Source organism: Sphaerodactylus townsendi, linkage group LG11 (assembly GCF_021028975.2).
Source record: "Sphaerodactylus townsendi isolate TG3544 linkage group LG11, MPM_Stown_v2.3, whole genome shotgun sequence".
In the NCBI taxonomy this organism is placed as follows: domain Eukaryota; kingdom Metazoa; phylum Chordata; class Lepidosauria; order Squamata; family Sphaerodactylidae; genus Sphaerodactylus; species Sphaerodactylus townsendi.
This window is the reverse complement of record NC_059435.1, coordinates 7848243-7865765: the sequence shown is the minus strand read 5'-3', so window position 1 is coordinate 7865765 and position 17523 is coordinate 7848243. Positions and strand designations below refer to the sequence as shown.

The window sequence follows — 17523 nt, the reverse complement described above, 5'->3', positions numbered from 1 at the left end:
ATTAGCAGCACTTTAGTTTTTCCGACAATTGCGTCTGCCATTTTGTTTCTCGGGGCACACAAGTCTACAAAATGGCAGGTGCAACTGTAGAAAAGTGAAAGTGTTGCTAATAGCTGTCCAGAGCAATAAAAAGGTGTTTTAATCAAAGTGCTATGTTTACTGGGGCAGACAATAATGGTTTTGATGAGGCCAGATCTTCTTAAAAGAAGATCTTGGGGGGAGGGGGACAGGAAGATGTGGCCGTTTGATTCACATCTTCCTCTCATCTTTTCATGAGAATGGGCATAGAAAAGTCTACTGCAACCATGAACTAGTCTCTCCGAGCATCTGCTTTCGTTTCCTTAAAAAAATAAGGGAACAATCACAAACCGATCTATTCAGAAGTCATTCCTATTTTATTTAGTGGTGCTCTGGGGAATTCAGATTAGCCTGTGCACTCCCACACACGCCAGCTGGGTGACCTTGGGCTAGTCACAGCTTCTCGGAGCTCTCTCAGCCCCACCCACCTCGCAGGGTGTTTGTTGTGAGGATGGGGGAAGGGCAAGGAGATTGTCAGCCCCTTTGAGTCTCCTGCAGGAGAGAAAGGGGGGATATAAATCCAAACTCTTCTTCTTCTTACTCCCTGGAAACTGTCCTTAGGATTGCAGTCAGGCAGCCCCATTCAAACAGCAGGGTGCCCAGCTATGGCGCTGTGCCTGTGCCCCGCTGCTGCCCCCAGAGGCTTCCCGGTGGGGAGGCTTGAAAAGAGCCTCTCCACCACTGAGAAGCATCTACAGGCCTCAATAGACCTATGCCACCTAAAAGGGTGGCTTAAGTCTAAGGAACGGCCCACCAGCATAAAGCCAGCAAAAGCCAGGAGGGAGTTGACTAACGTGGCTCACCCTAGCTACACTGGCAGGGGCCCTGGGACACTGGTGCAGTGTTCATCACTGCGTTCCAGCACTGCGTGGGGGGCCGCGGTGGCCATCGCCAGCAGGATCACCCCTCTGCCAGGGTAAGTGCCCTGGGAGGGCAAATCCATCAGCATGGCGGTGGGCCACTCCCAAGAGCGGATTTGCCCCCCACCCACGGCTTGTGGGTGGGGCTTAGTCTCCAGCTCTTTTTTGTGGAACTACATCTTTCCTTTATAGCTCTTCAACAAAAATGGCGACAGGTGGAAAGTGCACTGATGTGAGGCTCTGGGACATGCTAAAAATGCTAGAACGCTGAGTCGTTTATTCAAAGCACGTGTTAAAAATATCTACATGACCATCCTTGCCTTCTTGTAGCACTACTTGTCAATACCCACAAAACTCCCTTTCTTGAAAAAGTGAGCATTAAAAAGTATGTGTACAAACCGACATAAGAATCTCTCAGTCGCAGATGGGAAAATGGAAAATGACGCTGATAAATCCTGTGTCTTCTAACACAACATAAATACATGAAAGAAACTGAGTGGATATATAGGTCATCAAATGCCTGCCTTTTCTCATATCAGTAACGCAAAGAAAATCTTACCTGTTTGCAAGCTTGTCGACATTCTACAACAATAGCTAACTCACAGCAACCTAAGCCAACCCAGCCATGGGATTTCTTCAAAACACCTACAAAGAAAAATTACAAACATGTTCCAGCTGTGTATTTTATAGTGCTATACTCAGTAACAGACTTCACAAAAGGGAGCACTAACCAACCAAGGAATTTCTTCTAACTGTTATTAAACACAGAAGGTTTCAGACCTTTCAACCCAAGCTCAAGTGTGCTTATGAAGGAATAGGACCCGAAAAATTAAATTCCCCCTATTCTTTAATATATTTACTATGACATATGAATTGCCAAAAATAACAACTTGCTAATTCCCAGAAAGTTTCAGAAATTACTGTAATTCTGATGCTGGTGGGCTGGTGGCCAGGGACTGCCCGGGAGATACTGACGTGAAACATCAATGGTGGACAACACCGATGGTGAGAGACTTTGGCGGCGGACATCTACAACGGACACTCACAGCGGACACTTGCAGAAGAGCCTGCAGCCTATTTTTGGAGTCTCCCGATACCTTTTAGTTAGTTTTAGCTAATTTGAATGTTGAGATAATGGGAGGTTACTGTAGAACTTTGATCCCCATTGTGATATTTAGTAAGTAGGTAGTATTTTAGGTAGGGTTAATAAGTAGGTTATATTTCTAGATATGTTTAGTATTTTAGGTAATGTAATGTAATATTGCTAGTAGTTAGGAACAGTAGGAGCAAATGAGATGTTGGGTTTAGATTAGTTACAGGCTTCAGTTTATTATTCTGACACTGCATTGATAAATGTTTATTCTTAGGTCATGTGTGTAGTTTAGTCATAAAGTCGCCATCTATATTTGCCATTATGTTATGATTATCGATGTTTTGTTATTTGATATCTGGGATTTCTGATGTCGCTTATTGTTGTTTGAAATGTTATGATGTTTTGTCAATTATGCTTTGATTGTTTTGCCATTGATTATTGCTGTTGTTATACTATGTTTGATGTATATTATGTTGTACACTGCCCTGAGCCTTTCGGGGGAGAGCGGTATATAAATTAAAGTACCAATACCAATGCCTCGTTATCTGCTTTTCAGCTTCCTAGGGCAAGAACTGTAGGAGGCCCAGCAGAGTGGCTCAGAAGACAATCTGACAAAAGGATTTCCCAGCTATAAAAACTATAAGATTTCCCAACAGGCTCTATACACAGTGCTTCCACTATCTGCTAATCACTGTTCGGTCTCCAGTAGCTTGAAGAGGGTTTTTAAAAAATTCTATAGTGTAAGGGCAAACCGTTTTCTTGCAATATTAGAATAAGGGCATGATATGCTGGGATGGGGTGGGGCAGAGTCAGGAGCTGTACCCCCTCCCTCATTACAATAAAAAGTGCATCTATAGGAGAGAGTAACAAATACTGAAGAAGAAGAAGAAGAAGAAGAAGAAGAAGAAGAAGAAGAAGAAGAAGAAGAAGAAGAAGAAGAAGAAGAAGAAGAAGAAGAAGAAGAGGAGGAGGAGGAGGAGGAGGAGGAGGAGTTTGGATTTATATCCCCCTTTCTCTCCTGTAGGAGACTCAAAGGGGCTTACAATCTCCTTGCCCTTCCCCCCTCATAACAAACACCCTGTGAGGTAGGTGGGGCTGAGAGAGCTCCGAGAAGCTGTGACTAGCCCAAGGTCACCCAGCTGGCATGTGTGGGAGTGCAGAGGCTAATCTGAATGTCCCATATAAGCCTCCACAGCTCAGGCGGCAGAGCAGAGAATCAAACCCGGTTCCTCCAGATTAGATACACGAGCTCTTAACCTCCTATGCCACTGCTGCTCCTTTGCTTGTATTCTCAGGGAGGCAAACTTGTTGGGGTGAAGCATAGGCTAAATCTCTCTCTCCCCACACACAGACAGAAGTACACTGTGTTAGTGAGTCTGCCTCACAGAGAGGCAAACATAATGCTTGTACTTTGTGAATGAAGGCAAACAAGCCACTGTACACTGCGGGAGGCAGGACAGAGTCAAATGCTACCATTCCTGTATCTCTCAAACAAAAGTAGGGCAAAATTGCATGAGATGTGAGAGTCTTGTGATGAAAAAGGAATTAACATCTATGTGAGAAATTAACCACAAGGACTACATTTTTGACATCTCCTGGTGTCTTTAACAGAACATTCTAGCTGTTTGGGGGATATGGGGGGATTTTATCCACAGAAACATGTCTCCTGCTGAAGCTAATATAAGCAAGTTAAGTATGTACTAAAGAAAGTGAATAGATATAATAAACTTTTTCTTTGACGACTGAAAACACTCAATCTTTATATAAGTAGCTTGTGGGCCTTGAGCAGGAAAGAGCCTTTTGGGCCTCCACAGGAAATGCACAAGCAAGCATGCATGTACAGCATAGAGCAGCAATTCCCAACCAGGGTTCCGTGGTACCCTGGGGTGCCGTGAGCATGTCCCAGGGGTACTGTGGTAATGCTGCCGGCACCAGTAAGGATATGGAGCTGGTCCAGGGGGCAGGGCCTGCCGCAAGGTCAGCACCCACTTCCCACCCCCACCCCCACGCTTCCCTTCACCCTGAGAGGGGAAGGTGGGGGGTGGCAAGCAGGGGAACTGGGAGGGGAAGGTGGGGAAGGATGGCAGGGGTACCGTGAGATATGAAGAGTGAGGTCAAGGGTATCGTGACGTCGAAAAGGTTGGAAAACACTGGCATAGAGACAACCAGGAAAGAGAGGAATAAACCAGGAATGAAAGAGGACTCCAATTCTGTACATACAGATGAGCCAATGAGTACATTTTAATAATTCAGAGTAGCACGTTACCTGGCAATGAAGAATTTATACAGCTCCAAACCTCACCCTGAAAAAAAGAAATTGCTCAGTAGGTAGGTAGGTCAAATTTATCGTGTAAGGCCAAAGGCCATAACACTATAATCCACCCTCCCCCACAAAACCCTTAGCCAGGCAGAAATAAATGTAACAATAAAAGAAAACAAAGCAAGATTAAAAACAGTTTTTAAAATTGTCAGAACTGGGGCATAACATAAATTGCATCAAGATGAGAATTAAGCACAAATTTTCTTGGCTGCCAATGCCTACAATAAAATCATGTAGGCGACAGTGAACTTCATCAGATAAAAGATAAATGATTTCGTCTGTGCTGGGCAAGACATAATGGGGAAGATCCTCCAGTTCCAAGGCTCCACAGACACATACTCATTGAGCAATTGGTATATATATATGCTGATAACAGCCCACTAACAGGGGATTGCTCAGTAGTAAACAGAGTGAGGTTAGACATTTAGAATAAAAATGGAAGTATTTCTGCACTGCAGATTAGCCCTCTTAAATGCTTCAGATGTTCTAACACAAATAGTAAGCAGCCGTCAAGTAGACACCATCTACAGAACTTCTATTCACTTCTAGATGCCATAGTTCACAAAAGATAGACAAATGGAAATTGATTCCAAGAACAGCTATGTGACAAATGATCCAGAAGTAAAATTATGTAAGAAATGCAAGCTTGGAATGAATTGTCTTGTTTGCATTTGGTTATTAAAACTGACCCACCAGAGAAATCCCAGCTTTAGCATGCTATCGGGTGTTCAGCAGCTCCATTTTCTCTACCCCCCAGCTCAGTTGCTCTTCATGCCTATCCATTCAAGGCCCTTGTGGCCTTCCTTCAGGCCTCCCATTTTCTGTCCAGTAACTGCAAACTGGCACACAGCAAGTGGCTCAGCATCTGGTTGAGTCAGGAAGACTCAACAAGCAGTAGTAGCACAGCAATGAGAGTGATGACTGAAGTAACCCCAGCGGTGTTGAGGAGGAAGGAGATCTTGAACTTTCTAAGGACAAGAGCTATTAAAACCAAATGCCTGCCACTTCTGTAAGGCCCATTCTGCACAAGTCAATTAAACCGGGTTGGGCCCCTTTTAAAAAATGTTGGGGGAGGGGGGTTTGCACAGAACTCACCCCCAAAATGCTGCTAACCCGTTGTAACGGTCAGAACCCAGGCTTAATGAAACTCCCTAATTTTGTGAATTTTTTCATTAAACCTGGATTGCAAACACTTCCTGCTTGCCTGTGCAAACAATGGCAAGCAGGAGTGTTCAATCTCCATCTGTAAAGAGGGGATTGGAATGTGAAGGGTTTTTTTCTAGCACCTTTTTGTACTGTTTCAGTTTGCGCTATCTTTTGCTTGGCGCTCTTCCCAGACTGGTCTGGCCTTGCGTGTGAAAGTATCGGAGGAGGCTGGACCGAAGTTCCCTAAATGTCTGTCTGTACTTTTGATATTCAGTTCTCTCAAGGACTACGACCGATCTAGCCATATTAATAAAAATATTTCTGCTTTCAAGAAGATTCTATTGAATGGACTCAGTTTGTTACACCATCCCTCCACCATTATGATTGCACAGGCAGCTGCCATTAGAGTGGATACTATCCTTGCCACGCAGGTAGAAGGAGAGGATTCTTGCAGGGGGGGGGTGGGGATCTCAGCTGCATGGTTCGCACAGAAACACAGAATTTCTGTGCGAACCATACTGCCTTCAGCCCTTGGGATCCCAGTGATTCCGGCCGGCTTCTGTAGCTGCTGTGCAAATGGCGGCAGCGCAGAAACGGGTTTCATTAACCCATTGCTGGGTGTGCAGAAGGGGCTTAAGAGCTCCTGCTGTATACCAGAATGCTTGCCAAAAAAGAAAAGATGCCAGGCAGGCAGCAACGTAGAAAAAATAATGACAACAAATACGGGACAATGGAGGCATAAAAATGGCAAGTCCAAAGTTTTATCACAAGTCTGAGACTTTTGTGTTTAGCTCATGCATCCAGAGAGAACAATGTAGAGATACAAATATTTCACAATACTTCACCCACAGAGGAAATAATTAATAATTAAAACACATAGATGTAGTCATTCATTCATTCATTTACTACGCTGGGGTTCTCTCCAATGGAAACCCAAAGTCGCTGATGCCTTCCTCCTCCCCTCCATTTTATCCAAACACAACGCAGGTCACAACTAGACAAAAGGTTGAGATGTATCATCAGATCTCCAAACATCTTTGATTTTATTTCATAGCCACCTGGGAGGAATGTGTGCTGCAGATGATGACTTTTTTACTTTTTCCCCAATGAAACATTTTCCAATCAAAATAACCCTTCCACTCCCATGATGGTATCTGGGAAAGCATAAATGTTTTCCCTATGGGAGTAAATAGCAGCTGCAGGATCTAAATTGTGAACAGTGAGTGGGAGGGAAAGAGGTCACACACACATACACACACACACACACAGAGAGAGAGAGAGAGAGAGAGAGAGAGAGAGAGAGAGAGAGAGAGAGAGAGAGAGAGACTATGGGTACAGTTCTGAACAGAGTGCCCTGTACACACTTTAAGTAAAAGTGATGTCAAGACATCTCAACTAGTTGTGCCCTCAATATCTTATTTTACTAAACACGATTCAACCTTTCATTTTCATCAATGCAATTATACATACCATTGATTCTGGACAATATTCAGGTGCACGTTGTAAAAGGTGTTTCAAATGTGAATGACTCTTAGATGCCAATATCTGTAGCCAAAGTATTTTTAAAAGAAATATTGTATAATTATAAAAATACAATTATAAATTTTAAGTACACTATGCTCTTAAGCACTCTCTCAAAAACCCATTTGCATCGAAATCCCACAATATAAATGTAATTTGCTTCCAAACACTTACTTTCCTATTAAGTTCAAACTTTCCTCACAGTTTTCAAACATAAAATACATCATTCATAACTCAGTCAGCATATCAAACATAGTACTATTGGCATATAAAATTCACAGTGTAATCCTAAACAGAGTTATGTTTTTCTACATAAATGAAATAAATGAGGTCAGAATATTTAGGACTATATTTATACCTTATTGACGGAGCTAGCAGTCTTCCCGTTGGGGAGGGTTTTTAATAATGGGCTTATGGGGTGCCTTTGAATTTTTGAAATCTGACATTTGAATTTGATTTTAAATCTGTATTAACCGCTGTTTTTAAAAAGGGATTGGTAATTTATTTATATGGAAGTTTAATTGTTTAATCTTGCTTGTGTTTAGTTGTATTATGATTTGATTTTGTTGTGCACCGCCCAGAGCTCTTCAGGGATAGGGCGATATATAAGACTAAACAATAAATAAATAAATAAATAAATAAATTTTTAAAAAGTCTTACGGTGCAATCTGAAAGAGTTGTATGGAGGCAGTATGAGGGTGTGCCAACGAATGCCTCTTACACTGGCAAAAGGGGCTAATATACTAGCGGGAGGCAGCAGCAGGGCACTTTGTCGCTCTGTGGCACCCAAATATGGAAGCTATCAATGCACTGGTGTTCCTCTGCTGTAAGAGTCCACAGTGGTGCTGGAGGAGGCATTCTGGGGACATTCCCAGGGGTGACCTTTCGGCCCAGGAGTGACCCCTTTGGCTGGCATAGATTTACACCAGCTAAACGTGTGGATGGGGGGTTTCATGGCAGCCGGGAATTTCTGCAGTTTCCCACACTTCCCACTCTGCCCCTTTGGAGGCGGCACTGCTGCGCACTGTGGCATCATCTCTGGCTGCTGCAAAATTGTCACCACCCCCACCTCCACTGGTGGGATTCAAATGATTTAACAACCGGTTCCAGCGGTGGGATTCTAATAATTAAACAACCAGTTGTTTACAAGCACAATTTTAACAACTAGTTCAGCCAAAGTGGTGCGAACCTGCTGAATGCCACCACTGCCCCCCACCCCACCCCAGACTGCACTGAACATAAGAACATAAGAACATAAGAACAAGCCAGCTGGATCAGACCAGAGTCCATCTAGTCCAGCTCTCTGCTACTCGCAGTGGCCCACCAGGTGCCTTTGGGAGTTCACGTGCAGGAGGTGAAAGCAATGGCCTTCTGCGGCTGTTGCTCCCGAGCACCTGGACTGTTAAGGCATTTGCAATCTCAGATCAAAGAGGATCAAGATTGGTAGCCATAAATTGACTTCTCCTCCATAAATCTGTCCAAGCCCCTTTTAAAGCTATCCAGGTTAGTGGCCATCACCACCTCCTGTGGAAGCATATTCCAAACACCAATCACACGTTGCGTGAAGAAGTGTTTCCTTTTATTAGTTCTAATTCTTCCCCCCAGCATTTTCAATGAATGCCCCCTGGTTCTAGTATTGTGAGAAAGAGAGAAAAATTTCTCTCTGTCAACATTTTCTACCCCATGCATAATTTTATAGACTTCAATCATATCCCCCCTCAGACGTCTCCTCTCCAAACTAAAGAGTCCCAAACGCTGCAGCCTTTTCTCATAAGGAAGGTGCTCCAGTCCCTCAATCATCCTCGTTGCCCTTCTCTGCACTTTTTCAATCTCTTCAATATCCTTTTTGAGATGTGGTGACCAGAACTGAACACAGTACTCCAGTGCGGTCGCACCCGCGTGTGTTTTATATAAGGGCATGACAATCTTTGCAGTTTTATTATCAATTCCTTTCCTAATTATCCCCAGCATAGAGTTTGCCTTTTTCACAGCTGCCATACATTGAGTTGACATTCCCATGGAACTATCAACTAAGACGCCCAAATCCCTGTCCTGGTCTGTGACTGATAGCACTGACCCCTGTAGCGTGTATGTGAAGTTTGGATTTTTTGCCCCTATGTGCATCACTTTACATTTTGCTACATTGAACTGCATTTGCCATTTCTTAGCCCACTCACCTAATTTATCAAGGTCCGCTTGGAGCTCCTCGCAATCCTTTGTGGTTCTCACCACCCTACATAATTTGGTATCATCTGCAAACTTGGCCACCACGCTAATCCCCCCTACTTCCCGTTCATTTATGAATAGGTTAAAGAGCACTGGTCCCAATACGGATCCTTGGGGGACACCCCTCCCCACATCTCTCCATTGTGAGAATTTCCCATTTACACCCACTCTTTGCTTCCTGTTTCTCAACCAGTTTTTAATCCATAGGAGGACTTCCCCTCTTATTCCTTCATTGCTGAGTTTTCTCAACAGTCTCTGGTGAGGAACTTTGTCAAAAGCCTTTTGGAAATCCAAGTAGACAATGTCCACTTATCCACATGCCTATTTACATCCTCAAAGAACTCTAGTAAGTTTGTAAGACAGGACTTGCCTCTGCAAAAGCCATGCTGACTCTTTCTCAGCAGGTCTTGCTTTTCTACATGTTTTATAATTTTATCTTTAATGACAGATTCTACTAATTTACCAGGAACAGATGTCAAACTGACTGGCCTGTAATTTCCCGGGTCCCCCCTAGATCCTTTCTTAAAGATTGGTGTGACATTGGCCATCTTCCAGTCTTCAGGGATGGAGCCTGATTTCAAGGATAAGTTGCATATTAAAGTGAGAACATCAGCAATTTCATGCTTGAGCTCTTTAAGAACTCTTGGGTGAATGCAATCTGGGCCAGGGGATTTGGTAGCATTTAGTTTATCAATGGCTGCCAGAACTTCTTTCTCGTCTACCACTATCTTCGTTAGTTCCTCGGATTCGCCTCCTAAGAAGCTTGGTTCAGGTGCAGGAATTTTCCTCACCTCCTCTTGGGTGAAGACAGATGCAAAGAATTCATTCAGCTTTTCTGCAATCTCCCTGTCATCTTTTAGCACACCCTTTGTTCCTTTGTCATCTAACGGGCCTACCGCTTCCCTTGCTGGCTTCCTGCTTTTGATGTACTTGAAGAACTGTTTGTTGCTGGTTTTGATGTTCACAGCCATGCGTTCCTCATAATCCTTTTTTTTGCCTCCCTTACAGCTAACTTGCTTCTCTTTTGCCACCATTTGTGTTCTCTCTGGTATTCTTTATCAGTTAAGTTGGACTTCCATTTTCTAAAGACATCTTTTTTTTCCTAATAATTTCCTCAACGTCCCTTGTTAACCATGGTGGCTTTCTTTTGGACTGGGTGCTGCCTTTTCTAACCTGTGGAACACATTCCAGCTGAGCTTTTAAGACTGTGTTTTTAAATAACCTCCAAGCATCTTGGACATTTTTGACTCTCTTGATTTTTCCTTTCAGCTTCCTGCGCACTATCCCCCTCATCTTTGAGAAATTTCCCTTTCTGAAGGCAAATGTAACTACATTAGTAGTTGTCACTTGTTCGCATGCAGAGATACTGAATCTGACAGCATTGTGGTCGCTGTTCCCTATCGGCTCAACAACACTGACTTCCCGCACCAGGTCCTGGGTCCCACATAGAATTAGATCTAGGATCACATCTCCCCTGGTTGGTTCTACAACCATCTGCTCTAAGCCACAGTCATTTAGCATATCCAGGAATGTTCTCTCCTTACTATGACCTGAACATGCATTTTTTCCAGTTTATATGGGGATAGTTAAAATCGCCCATTACCACGACATTTTTTGCTTTTGTTGGCCTCTCTAATTTCTTTTTCCATCTCAGAATCCTCTTGTGCGCTTTGGTCAGGGGGACGATAATATATTCCTAATGTTAAACTATGCTTCACCCCTGGTATTGATATCCACAGTGCTTCTGTAGAGGAATCAGCTCCCCCTGCATTGTCTATTTTATGTGACACTATGCTCTCTTTGATGTAGAGGGCCACCCCACCCCCAATACGCCCTGTCCTATCCTTCCTGTAGAGCCTGTAACCTGGGATAACAGCATCCCACTGGTTCTCCTCATTCCACCATGTCTCTGTGATGCCCACTATATCAATGTCCTCCTTCAAAACTCTGTACTCCAGCTCCCCCCATTTTAGGTCGAATGCTTCTACTATTAGCATAGAGACACATGTATACTCTGTCTCTGTCCCTAACCTGGGATTTATGTGTTTTGCCCTCTAGCCTTTTGTAGACACTATCACTTATCCCATTGCTATGTTCCTCACTTGTATGTGGTTGATTTAAAAAACCTCCTTCTCTGTCTGCATCCCCATGGACTCTGTATTCCGAACCGAAGTCACCTCAGCTCCTGTCGGCTTTCCCCCAGGGATCAGTTTAAAAGCTGTTCTGCCACCTTTTTAATGTTGAGCGCCAGCAGCCTGGTTCCTCTTTGGTTAAGATGAAGCCAGTCCCTTTTGTACAGGCCTGCCTTATCCCAAAAGGTTCCCTAGTTCCTGACAAATCTGAAACCCTCTGCCTTGCACCACCTTCTCATCCACGCATTGAGACCCTGTATCTCCGCTTGCCTAGCTTCGCTTTCTTGGCGATGGAACAGGTAGCATTTCAGAGAATGCCACCTTGGGGGTCCTGGATTTTAACCTTTTTTCCTAGCAGCCTAAATTTAGCTTCCAGAACCTCCCTTCGCTACATTTCCCAATGTCATTGGTACCAATGTGGACCACAACTGCTGACTCCACCCCAGCACTGTCTAACAGCCTATCTAGGCGTGGCGTGACATCCATAACCTTCGCACCAGGCAGGCAAGTCACCATGCGGTCATCACGCCTGTCACAAACCCAACTCTCTATATTCCTGATGATCGAATCACCCACTACAAGGAGCCCCCCACCTCCCCGAGGGGTATCCTCAGTGCGAGAGGATATCTGACCACCAGCTAAGGAAGGGGTCCCATCTAAGGGAACATCTTCCCCCACCTCAGACTGGCACCCTCTGTCACCCAGACTCTCATTCTCCATGACATCTGAAGAGATGTCACCTTGGGAGTGGGACCCGGCTGCTAGGTCCCTGAAAGCCTTGTTTGTTGCCCTCTCTGCCTCTCTCAGCTTCTCCAGGTCTGCCACCTTGGCTTCAAGAGAACGGACACGTACCTTGAGTGCCAGGAGCTCATTGCAGCGAGGGCACACCCACGACTTCTGGCCTAGTGGCAGATAGTCATACATGTGACACTCAGTGCAAAACACTGGCAAGCCCCCATTCCCCTGCTGGCTTCCTGCCTTCATATCTGCTGGTCTTATACACAGAAAGGTTCGTAGGTATGGAAAGTTCATCTCTAAAAGAGAAACTGTTTTGTAAGTTGTTTATCCTTTGAGCCAAAAATGGTACTGGAGAGGGGGGCAGATGTTTCAAAGCACTGGAAAGATGCACACGCCCAAATTTTCCCTAATTCAGACAGCTTCTGTCATTTTATTAATGAACAACAGGTCAGGCAGTCATGAAGAACAAACTGAGACACCACTGATCTGAAAGTTCACCACTCACAGAATGTGATGAAGATGGAAACAGAGGGGAGGTATGGTCAAAGCATGTGGGGGGAAGCCAAAGAAAAGCAATTCGAGAATGTGCATGACCAATGGGCTTTTTGCACAATCAACATCATAGGCAAACTATTTAAATACAATTCAACAGTCTGTCAAATGTTCACAATGAGCAAAGCTTATGACCCAAACCCTAACTAACTAAGCATCTTTTATTCAAAAATAAAAAAAACCTATCCTACCACTGTTCAATCCCAACTGCTAAGAGCTATTTATCATGGATCAGATATCACTGCCCTATAAAAAAAGAGATAGAATAGATGCTGTAACTGACTGACAAAGAAGTTGACTGTAATGTTTTGAGAGGCACATTTCTCCCCATGCTGAATTAGAAGGGCACAGTGTCCTGTTTTTTTGTTTGCTTTGGTATAATGCTCTTTTGTAGACTGAGCAACCAGTATGGTGCAGTGGTTAAGAGCAGGTACATTCTAATCTGCAGAACCAGGTTTGATTCCCCACTGTGCCATTTAAGATGGGGATGCTTATCTGAGGAACCAGCTTAGCTTGTGCACTTCAACACATTCCTGCTGGGTGATCTTGGGCTAGTCACAGTTTTTTGGAGCTCTCTCAGCCCCACCCACCTTACAGGACATTTGTTGTGGAGGGGGGAGGGAAAGGAGACTGTAAGCCCCTTTGAGCCTCCTTGCAGGAGAGAAAGGGCAGATATAAATCCAAACTGTTCTTCTTCTAACAGCATCTTCCAGGGACCAAGGCCAAGTGAATAAAATGGTGCTTATTTCTGAGTAGGCCTACTTAGAATTACTCTCTTAACATCCACATCAACCACTAATTCCAAGCTTGACAGAATTAACTCAAATGTCCACAATTATCAGTTAAACACAAACAAAGAAAAACATATTCCACAAGCAAATGTTTAACCTTCCCTGAAGCAGGATGTAAAAAGCAAAAATGAAAGAAGTCTAAAATAAAAATAGATCATCTACAAATTAATTTCCTCTCAAATAATGAAATGTCAATAGCTGTGACTCTTTACTCGTATTGATGTGAACCAATTATAGCTTTGCAAGATGAAATCAGTTTCCTCACAACAATGGATGTATTGATGACATTAAAAGAACTGTATAAAGTTGTTTTCAGATTAGAGGTACTACACAAAGGGTTGGATCCAACCAGATTTTCTGCTGGTGAAAAAAGGAAGGAGGTGTCCTGTTTGATCATCACCCTCCACTACCAAAAAAACCCAATCCTAAGAATCATTGGACATGCATGTACAAAAACCATGTAGAATGGGGCTAAGGTACAAAAAGGAATGGGGTGAGATTGGAAAAAACTGGCTAGATCCAACCCACAGTTTTCACCACGACGATCCAAATAATCGTAGATAATGAGTATGTGAATCAGAAGTTCAGAACCAACATACCTGTTCACAGACATCACGACACATTAAGTTACCCTTGGCACGATGACAACATGATGCATCTGTGAGGAAAAATAAGCATATCAGCACCAGATACCTGTGCTCTCCTAGTGTTTTGATGAAGCACAAACATTTTCAGTTTCCAATCTGTAATCCCCCTGCATAAAGCATTTTTGAAATTTTTAAATTCAGCTATGCTGAGCAATTAATTCAGCTGAAGTATTAGGACTAATCCAACAGGCAACAAAGTCTGAGAGTTAAAAACTGACAATGAAGCAAAGTAGCCCCTCCATTGAAATGACGAAGAGAACTCCATATGAACATCAGTTTCCCAGACTTCCAGCAGACCACTGGATCAGGGTTCAAAAGTACTCAGTGGAAATGTCTGGCATTACACATGTAAATTACAAACCACGACAAACCTACTAAGTGCATGTCTGCCCCTACCCCTCCTTACTTAAAAGTATAGATAGCGTTTCATTTTGTTCTAATTGATTACCGGTATGTTGGCATTTCAACTGCTGCAAAGTTGCTATGTGCTCCTTATAACTCCATAACTTCCACATAGCACCTTATAAAACAATTAACAATAATCTTTTTTTATTCTTTTTTTTTAAAACAAAAAAATGGTTTAAAAATGTAAGGTACCTATATAAAGTCAATACAAAAAGGAATATAGAAAATAAAAGAGACCCAATTCATCAATTTCAAATAAGAAGTTAAGAACAAACAAAGATAAGATCTATGAGGAAAGTGAGAAAGAATATTAATGGACATTAAAAAGATATTACAGCTACTCTAACAGCAGAATCCTGGAGGGGAAGCTGAAGGGGCGCAGAAGGTGGACTACCCCTATGCTGGCATATCTGGGAAATACACCTGCGTAAGGACTATTTCTGCCACTGCAAAGCAGCACAACTGCACTTTTGCACACTGGCACAGCAGTGTGCTGCACCAGCATAAAAGGGGGCAGTTTAGAGGGTGGGCCTGGCATATTAGTTCCTTGTGCCCTCTGGGACTGGGTATGCTCTTGAGGATTTGGGGGATGGAGCATGAGAGGGGCAGGGCGCTTGGCGGAATGCACTGAGATTGAGTCAACTCTCCAAATCAGCTGTGGTCTCTGGGAGAACAGATCTCTGTATTTTGGAGCTGGGCTGCCACTCAAGGGGATCTCCAAGTTCTCCTATGGTCCTTTTAAGGTGATGGGGCAGGGGAGAGTGCTCATCTGCCTAGTCCTGCCCCTTTCCTCTCTTGGGCTGGTTCAGTGGCTTAACTCCATCTCCATTCCCCTAGCCCTGATTGGCTGCCAGTGTCGTATCTGTCAGGGCCCCACCCCTCACACCACAGCGGATTGCCCAGAGGTGGGATCCAGCCAGTTCTCACAGGTTGCTGAGAGTAGGTGACTAGAGGGGGTTACTAATTGGTGATTTTGCCATGTGATTTTTTGCCCCTCCTCTCAGCAGTAGTTTGCAGACCTTGAAGCAGTCTAGCAGGAGGTACACTGGCATGCGTGGCAGCCTGAACCTGCGTGCATTCGTTTCCCACCCAAGACACCTGTGCATCCTTTGCCACAGCCCTGCCCAGGAGTGCCCCGCCCCCGGAATGCCCGGCCACGCCCCCATTGTGCCCCGCCCAGCCCCATTGGCGCTATGCCACAGTTTGAATCCCACCACCAGGGGAACCTGTTACTAAAATTTTTGGATCCCACCACTGGGATTGCCCCCATGCTGCAGCTACATGCCAATAGAGGTTTACTTTAAATAGGCTTCAGTAAACTTTCAGTTCTGAATGCACAAGCCGGCACAGAGTTGAGGATGCTTAAGAGCACTGATCTGAGGTTGACAGTACAGTTGTACACAATTAACAAGAAAAACATTACAATGAACCACCTTACGGAGACAAATGAACTAGAATGATTACATTGACCTTTTATTTTTACCACCAAAATCACAGCTGACTCATGGCGACCCCTCGGGGTTTTCAAGGCAAGAGACTTCAGAAGTGGTTTGGCATTGCCTGCCTCTGCCTCCTTGGAGGACTCCCAGACAAATACTAGCCAGAGTCAGGGCTAGGAATGTTACTGGCCCAAGGTCAGCCAGCAAGCTTCCCTAGTGCAGAATGGGGATTTGAATCTCCGAGTCCAACACCTTAACCACTATACCACACTGGCTGTCAGCACACACACTGCTCACAGCTACAACAATCATGCAAAACGTTCTGACAGTTGACTCAGAAACTAGAATCGTATGCTAACTAAAAAACTAGAATCCAGAACAGTATACTGCTTGAGCAGTTTTCAAATGCACCTATAAATAGATTTAAAAAGGAGGTAGACTTGATAAACCTAGAGGTCTGGTCTCTAGTGTATCTACATTTTTAATGCTGAAAACAGGGAGTGCCTCTTTTCCACTACAAAAACTACCAAAAAGGGATATGGTTACATCGAAGAAATGCAAGAAAATATAAACAGCTTCAAACAACCCCAAAAGCACTTACAATTTCACAATCATTTGTGTCAAATTATGTACCATATAGGGGGAAATTTTGGGACAAAGTGAAACATTAGTACAGAAGTAGATCCTGACCCTAAAAAGGATCAGTTTTCTCCTTGATTTAAACATGGGCTAAAACATGGAGCCTTATTAGTGTAGCATAGGAAATGCTTTACAGTCTCTTTTTCTAAAGCTCATATATCCATTCCAATTAGAAGAAAATGTGAATAACTGTCAGCTTCTGAACATTTTTTTATAGAAGTAAGCCTCGCTGATGAAAAGACTAATTTAACCTAATATCTTCCCAAAAGTCCACACAATAAAGTAAGAAATGCTAATTTTCAATGTAGGCATGGTATTCAGATCATATATACATAGAACCAGTTATATATTTTAGACCTCTGAACAAATCTGAACAACTTTTAGTACATCAAAGTAACTAACCCAAGATCTTACGACCAAGGTTTATTCTAGCACTCAAGAACTGGATGAAATACATTGGAGTATAAATCTCCAGTATTTAAAAGTTCCCTTAATGGTGGGATCAGAGAAATCACCTGAAAATATATTTCCAGTAATATTTTACCCAGGTTACACTGGTAAAAATATCTGATGAATCAAGTCTGTTTTGTAAATAGGGCAAGATAGGTATTATTCTGCAGCATATGTGGTGGCAAATATGAGTTACTTCAAAGATTCTGAAATATGATTCATAAAGAAATTGTATTACAAGTTATGCATTAGACATAACTTTGGTGGTTTAAATCTTTATATCTTTCATCTCTGCAGCTGGTCTGCACATGCGCAGTCCCATGTGGAACGAGGCAGAAGCTGTGAAGATGCACTGGAACGTTTTTAAAAATTCTGTTAGTGAGAAATTTCACTATTGCAGCAAGAATGGCATTAGCTCAAGGATGGAAATAGAGCCCCTAGGGAGGACAGTTTATAAGGCCAATAAATAAATAAAATAAAATAAAA

At 43.3% G+C, this 17523-nt stretch overlaps 1 protein-coding gene across 1 annotated transcript in view; it reads right to left on the bottom strand.

Annotated features, from left to right (window-relative positions):
• Nucleotides 1–17523, bottom strand: part of RECK (reversion inducing cysteine rich protein with kazal motifs) — a 57909-nt gene that overhangs the window by 37830 nt on the left and 2556 nt on the right. Inside the window, exons 3-6 of the mRNA XM_048510420.1 lie at nt 14057–14115; nt 6968–7042; nt 4298–4334; nt 1498–1583 (exon numbers count right to left, since the gene is read on the bottom strand). Of these exons, the coding sequence (XP_048366377.1) occupies nt 1498–1583; nt 4298–4334; nt 6968–7042; nt 14057–14115 (257 nt within the window). The remainder of the gene's footprint in view (nt 1–1497; nt 1584–4297; nt 4335–6967; nt 7043–14056; nt 14116–17523) is intronic.